At 34.5% G+C, this 8,041-nt stretch overlaps 1 protein-coding gene across 1 annotated transcript; it reads left to right on the forward strand.

The window, feature by feature from the left end:
- Positions 1 to 1,218: 1,218 nt before the first annotated feature.
- On the forward strand, positions 1,219 to 7,347 carry LOC108378857 (putative glucosylceramidase 3; the record flags this gene model as incomplete). Its single annotated transcript, XM_017635167.1, has 4 exons — positions 1,219 to 1,332; positions 2,600 to 2,942; positions 3,134 to 3,299; positions 6,834 to 7,347. Coding segments are annotated over 4 exons (723 nt in total), but the record flags the coding sequence as incomplete, so codon positions are not given.
- Positions 7,348 to 8,041: the final 694 nt, after the last annotated feature.

Raw genomic sequence — 8,041 nt, forward strand, 5'->3', positions numbered from 1 at the left:
TTGAGGCTTAGGAAATCTGATGTAAAAATTTGCTTCCTACTTTTAAGGAAAACCCTAATGCACATATTTATACAGTGAAACCTCTCCTAACGGGCACCTCTATTAGACGGACATCTCCCTTGGGCGGACNAAAACTCTATTGGGCGGACGCGAACCTCTTATCAACGGACATTAAGATTTCTTTTCATAACAAATCAAACAAAAACCTCCGTTGAGCGGACGCGAACTCCTCATAGGCGGACTACTAAATGGAAAAAGGGGACTTCCCGCACAAAATGTGATTGTTATGCACACATTTAGTTTGGTTTGCGCAGTGGTTTAGGTTCGTTATTTGAATTGTCAGAAACCCTTGTAGACTGATAAAAACATGAAAACTATTGATGAAAAAGGTACTGACACTGAAAAAAATTAAAAATAAAACTTACGTCAATCGACAATTTCCCAGTTTTTTATGTAATGAATCTATGGTTTTATGTAATTTATGGACTAAAATGTAATATTTATTTTTATTTTGGTATTACTTAATATGTACTTACGCACATAAATGAAATGTGCATTTTTGAAAAAATACATGCACATTTTTGTTTGAACGATGTAATATCAATATCTTTTATTCAAATAAGAAATAGTGACTATTCAATTAATTAAAACATTAAAAAGTTCTAAAACAGGCTTCCCCTCCATTAAGCGGACACCTCTCTTGGGCGGACAAAAAATGACTGACGGTGAGTGTCCGCCCAAGGGAGGTTTCACTGTATATACCCAATAAACATTGGGCTTGGTTAACAGTTCGAAAAAGATTGGAAAACAAATTTTTTTTTTTAGAGTCTCATAATAACGTATGTGGCATAGGGCCAACAAAACGGAACCTTCGTTATCCAAGGTATTTTCGCTTCGTTATGAATTTGAAATCCAGCCCATTATCGAATTGAAATTATAATGAGAGAGAGTGATTGTCTCATATTTCCCTTCGAGAATGAGCTGGATTTCACTTTCTCTCTTGTACCATTTTTTTCGAACCTATATCGAGTGCATTTCCAATATAATATGAGCATTAGAAAATTAAGGTTGGTTATGAGTTCGTTTTTAGTTCGATGTGCATATTGGATATCGAAGGTAATTTTCGAACGTTCTCCACAATTTTTATTGGGTACCTATATACTTGCACTTTTACACACAAATATTAAAAACAAAATGTGCTGAAAAATATATTTGCAGGCTGTTTGGTTGAATGATTTCCTTGGACCCACTATTCGGAAATCGAAATTCAAAGACATTTTAATATTTGGAAATGACGATCAACGTTATTCTTTCCCAGCTTGGTTTAAAGACGTAAGTTAAAGGTTTTAAAGATTAAGTACTCCCTAAAATAGTCAAAATAGTTACTATATTAAACTATGATATATGAACAATCTTTTTTTTTTGCTGCCCAGCTTAGGCATTGGCTCGATTGGATTGTATTTGATGGAGAGTTTAAAAAATATACAGGAATAGGTGGACGGGAGGGAGCATTACTTCTGGGCAAAGTTTCAACGTTTCTCAGGATCCTTATTCATTCTATTACGCTTACTCCAGGGAGATTTAATTGGATCTTTAATTTTCCTGCAAAAAATTGTGCGACTAATGCCTTAAGAGAGTATTGCGAGATTAATCTTAATGGGGTATAATTGGGCATTAATTAGTCGTTACTAGTCACATCTGGGTACTATTAAAGATCAATTAGTCTTGAATCATCCTTTCCGGTAATAATTGTAGATCAATTAGCCCCCGACTGATCTCAAAGGGGCCAATTATCGATTCAATAAGATGTGTACTTTTAATCACTGAAATTTCATATGCTGCGTTGGCATGTAGACATAGTAGTATACATAGTACTCGCATAGAAAACCTGAGATCCCCGGTTCGAACCTCAGCTGGCGCAAATTTTTATTTGTATCTACTTCTCGTTTTTCGTACTCGTCCGGTATAAAGGGGAACAATTAGTCTCTTCATACGACAACCTGGAGTAAAAGGTAATACTTTAACTCCATATAAAGAGATCAAGAGTTATATGAGTAGCATATCCCTTTGCGATTGCTCCCGGCGTCATCGTACTTTTTTCAGGGTGGCCTCGGTTCAATTGGATGCCCCGTAAATCCGCAACAACAACCCTCAGCCTCTAATTACATTCCTTGCCAATTCTAAAAGATTTGCGGACGGTTTTCCAGATCCTTAGAGATGATCGTATTATTATCTGAGCCTTCTTGCCCACCAGGGTATTGTTTGTAGTGTCGGACAGGGGATTTATTTACAAATAACTTTTGCACCCAGCATTACTAGCAATAAAAACAGCGTTTGGTGTTTTAATAACAAGCATAAATAAGTTTTTTAACTCGCCATAGGTCATCTAAAATAAAATCGATCCGACTAAAATTCAGATTTTAAGCTCTAAGTAGTAAAAGACCCAAGAATTAGAAAACGAAGATCTCTGGAGCATTTGATAGCATAAGAAATGCTTGAATCGTTTAGAAAAGCCTTTATTCGAATTGGTTAAATTATTTATCCCAGCTTGATGTAAGCTACTATTTTCTCCCTTTATTATGAATACCCAAAATTTCAGATGAATCGAACCCGCCTCGGTGTGCTTGACTATCTTGACGGCTTGGCAGTACATTGGTATTGGGATGAAATGTTTGCGCCGACTCTAATCGATTTGACGGCTCAGCTTTTGCCTGGTAAAATTGTGTTAAATACCGAATCCTGTATAGGAGACAAACCATGGCAAACACATGGTCCCGAACTTGGCTCGTGGGAGCGTGGTGAAATGTATGCGAGTAGTTTTTTACATAATTTGCAGCATTCCTACAATGGTTGGATCGATTGGAATATTGTTTTGGATGAACAAGGTGGACCAAACTATGCTGAGAATTATGTGGATGCACCAGTTATTGTGAATGCCACAAGTGAGTTTGATTGCCATTAGGATATTTCATTGCAACAACTTTTTTTTTTATCGAACCTTTATTTTTGTAGACCGCGCTGAGATCTACAAGCAACCTATATTCTATGCCATGGGACACTTTTCAAAATTCGTACCNTCATTAGGATATTTCATTGCCACAACTTTTTTTTTATCGAACCTTTATTTTTGTAGACCGCGCTGAGATCTACAAGCAACCTATATTCTATGCCATGGGACACTTTTCAAAATTCGTACCTGAAGGTTCGGTGCGTATTGATGCAAAAATACTGAGTGCTTCAGTGGAGGCTGTGGCTTTCAAGAGACCCGATGAGCGTATTGCTGTGGTGCTGCTTAATAGGTATGTATGAACCATATGTACGTATGTATATATATATATATGTACATGATACATAGATTTGCATATGTTTGTGGGCGTGTGTTTGCCAGAATGAAGTTAAAAGCGGATGCGTGTTTGCCACGCGCCTTGAGATCTTGCTAAAGGAGGTCTGGCGCGTGCGCTTTGCATATTGAGTGCTAACTTAGCGCCTTTGCGCTGTCATTGGTTAGGTTCAGAAGGCGCAGAAGTTGCTAAAAAAATCAGTGATCATAATGCGCCTTCTGAACGGCTTGATNATATTGCTGTGGTGCTGCTTAATAGGTATGTATGAACCATATGTACGTATGTATATATGTGTGTGTGTGTACATGATACATAGATTTGCATATGTTTGTGGGTGTGTGTTTTTCAGATTGAAGTTAAAAGCGGATGCGTGTTTGCCACGCGCGTGCGTGAGTGCTAACTTAGCGCCTTTGCGCTGTCATTAAGACATTTTTATGATAACTTCATTAAAGTGCATTTAACGCACCCAAAAATTACATTTTCTTGTAACTACATACATATGTACATACATACATACATATGTATAACACGCTTCATGAATGGTTCATAAGGGCATAATAGATACCGCTTGTGTGTAGGAAAATCGTCATACATATGTATGAAAATTAGAGTGGTTCAAAAATAATGCATCATAATTTTATTTTGGCTTAATTTCTGAAAGGAAATGTTCTTACTCAATGAAAAAATATTTACTTTTNCTGTCTCAAATGATCATAACAATTTTACGATCATCTAAAACGCAACTGTTCAGTTGATCAGAAGTGCAAAACAACGCGTTCAGAAGGTGCAATCGCAACAGTTACTGAGCTGTTGCGCCTTCTGAACGTGCCCATTAAGACATTTTTATTATAACTTCATTAAAGTGCATTTAACGCACCCAAAAATTACATTTTCTTGTAACTACATACATATGTACATACATACATACATATGTATAACACGCTTCATGAATGGTTCATAAGGGCATAATAGATACCGCTTGTGTGTAGGAAAATCGTCATACATATGTATGAAAATTAGGGTGGTTCAAAAATAATGCATCATAATTTTATTTTGGGTTAGTTTCTGAAAGAAAATGTTCTTACTCAATAAAAAAATATTTACTTTTAACGATTCAATAACTACTTTATGAGAAAAGGTATTCTCCAAAATATTTTTTTTTTCAATTTGGGAAAAAGTCTCGATATAGGTATTTCCAATCTGACGTGAAATACATGGAAAACATCGAAACCCTGGTGCACAGTGATCTAGTCTCAAAATGTAGGGTGCAAAATAGCGTAGAGCCTGACAGAGCTGACGGGATTTAGACTTGTCATAAAAATGTTGCGTACTTGAATTTTCCCCAAATTAAAAAAAAAAAATAAAAATAATTTTGGCGAAATTATTGGCATTCATTAGCAGNAGTGGTTCAAAAATAATGCATCATAATTTTATTTTGGCTTAATTTCTGAAAGGAAATGTTCTTACTCAATGAAAAAATATTTACTTTTAACGATTTAATAACTTTATGAGAAAAGGTATTCTCCAAAACATTTTTTTTTTAATTTGGGAAAAATTCTCGATATAGGCATTTCCAATCTGACGTGAAATACATGGAAAACATCGAAACCCTGGTGCACAGTGATCTAGATTCAAAATGTAGGGTGCAAAATAGCGTAGAGCCTGACCGAGCTGACGGGATTTAGACTTGTCATAAAAATGTTGCGTACTTGAATTTTCCCCAAATAAAAAAAAAATAAAAATAATTTTGGCGAAATTATTGGCATTCATTAGCAGAAACAGGGGAATCGAAATTCCTACTTTCTCTGCATTTTGCACTTAAAATTTTTATATAAACAAATAAAAATGCAAATAGAAAACTCGGCAAATTTCTTCAGGTTTCACTAAAAAAATAAAATCGGTGAAGAATTTGATTTCAGACCACTGTGCGGCGGCACCATTAAATACATGTGTATATGGATTTATCTTTTCCATTTTCTATAATTCAAGAAAATTCCAAAATTTAGTTCCTTCTGTGTACATTTGGACCACCCTAATGTAGATACATATAGTTGCAAATGAATGTACTTTAAGGCTTTTAAGGTGTTCACTTACTGCTTTCAATTATAAGTACCATCGATTTATTTTCATTGCCCGATATTCCCTTAAAACTTTGTTAAATAAAATGTATGTATGTACATATGCACATAAGAGTGGTACAAAAAAAAATTTCCAAGATAGGGTTTGGGGCACCTTCCAAAATTTTTGCTCTTGCCGAAAGAGGTGCTGGTACCAAACCTAAGTATAAATTTAGAGGATGCTCATGATGCTCATGTTTTACTCTAGGAGTATTGCGTACATATATGTATTAATCAAACAATTGGTTAAGTAACCTAAGAAGATTTCAAATTTAAATCATCAAAAAAAAAAAAAATAAAAAATTCACAAGCTTCAGTTGTCATGGCAACAGTAGATACCTTTTTATAAAAATCAGAAATATTTTAGCCGGTTTCCCAGCGATCCAGTAGCGAATTTCAAAGTCATTGAGCACCCTGTATTGGTTGCTGTAGAAAACTGAAAGTAGGTATAGATATTACAAGTACTAAAAGGAAAAAATTAAAAGGGGGCCCGTTTTCTAGGATGAAATTTTTTACCGCACACTAAAATTGGACCACTTTAATGTACATACATATGTTTTTTTTTTTTTTGTTTAGTTATGCAGCGGTGAAAGTGTTTAATTGATACTTCTTGTAGGCTAGACGCGTCTTAATTGCTTTATTAGACACATTGCCGGCGAGTCGGGTATTTCCATTCTTCGTTTGCACTTTGGGCCACTTCACAAACATCTGCTCCGAAAATGTAAAAGTAGGTAATGTGCACAAAATAATTTCTGGCTACACGCGAGTACACATTTCTATGTACATAGATTTGTACATACATTCGTACTTAGCATAATAAAAATGTACATATGTATGTCGACCTACTCACTTTTACCTACTTAAAGCCTTATTATGCCAACTTAGCTTAACGTAACTTAGAAAATCAAAATTAAACAGATTCGACGTGGCATTAAGTTACGTTAAATTTCGGCTGTTCAATTATAAGTGAGAGACTGCAAGTTACGTTATGTTGCCATAATCAGACCATTACTCTTAAAACTTTGGTCACTTCGATACACACATGCATATCGTCGATGTTTTTGCAAAACCGCCTATGTTACGACACTCAAATTTTACAGACCGAAAAAACGTTTTTACTTTGAAGGCCTTGCCATGGTAGGCGGTATTTTCTCTAGCTATTATTTTTCAACTCTGTTGTTTTAATAATTATTTTATGATTTTTATGCATAAATCTCGATGTCTGGGGTTCAGGGTTAGAAAATCTCATTTTTGCCACAACATTGATTTAGGCGGTTTTGGAAAAACCTCGACGATATGTATTTTATGTTTTTAACATACATACATATGTATATATGTATATAAATATCTTTAATAAAACATTTGTGTTTTGCAGCGGACGGATCCCCATGGATGTGCTCCTCATTGACAGTGTACGCGGTGAGATAGTCATCAATATACCAGCGCAATCGTGGCACACTATTGTCTATAATTAAATTTGCACATTTTGTATTAAGTGGGATGTGCATGGTAAGGTGATCGGCCAGCTTAGATTTTGGCATAGAAAATATTCAAATATAGTACAAATCGTATGTACATACATACATATGTACATACGTTCGTATAAGGGTCAATTCCAAACAAAGTGCTATTTTTTTGTCCCCCCTTTTTAGTTTTTTTTTTTTATTGTGTTAAAAACGAAAAATCAAAAACAGCATTATACGATTCAAATAATAAACCACCAAGCTGTTTTTATTATTGTAAGAGGTTTTGTTTTATTTTGCGTGCGGTATTTCTTTGATATAATATTTAAGGGATTCCCTTTAACTCGTAAAGTCTTAAACTGTGTAAAATTCGAAAGTTTACGAGGCTTTTATGGGAACGCACCCTTTGTGAAAGGTAGCGGACGCGTTTGCTCCCAGGTGCAGGATTTATCATACCGAATATGAAAAGAAAATCTCCCACTCATATACATGGATGACCAAATTTCGAATGGTGGTCTGATAAAACCTAAACCAGAATTCCTTGTTGACATAAAGAAACTGCTAGTAATTTTTAATAAATCTAAAGGAATGGAAATTTCGAATTGCAAAAATTTAATTGCTATATTATTGAAGTTAAGTTCTGATGTAAATTTAGTAGAACCAACATTATTTAATGTCTAATATACGTACTTCAGAATTAAGTATTTGAATAAAAAAATAAATGCTCAAAAACATTGAGATAGTAAAAGCGAGAAAATTGTCAAAACGGTTTTGTGAATGAGTGTGTTTCATTTAGTGTGTAATTTTGTGTAAGTATGCATTTCCGCATTTAAATTAAAACGAAAATCCAATAACTAAAATGAAGCTGATTCTAATGAGAATTTAAAAATTTTCATATTTACAAATATGGTATTATCACCATGTATGGTAAATGCATAACAAAGTGTAATGGGCTGATTATGGATACTTCGCATAACTTCGCATAAACTTCAAACTGTAATTTCGTATGTATTTCATTACCCAGAAATTAACACAACTTTTAAAAACTTAGCGAGCTGTCGAGTTTACATTTTGCTTCACATTTTCTTAAGTTACATTTTTATTGCATTGGAACAAATGG

This window comes from Rhagoletis zephyria, unplaced genomic scaffold (assembly GCF_001687245.7).
Source record: "Rhagoletis zephyria isolate East Lansing unplaced genomic scaffold, Rhagoletis_zephyria_1.1 Rzeph_scaffold_15129, whole genome shotgun sequence".
Classification (NCBI taxonomy): domain Eukaryota; kingdom Metazoa; phylum Arthropoda; class Insecta; order Diptera; family Tephritidae; genus Rhagoletis; species Rhagoletis zephyria.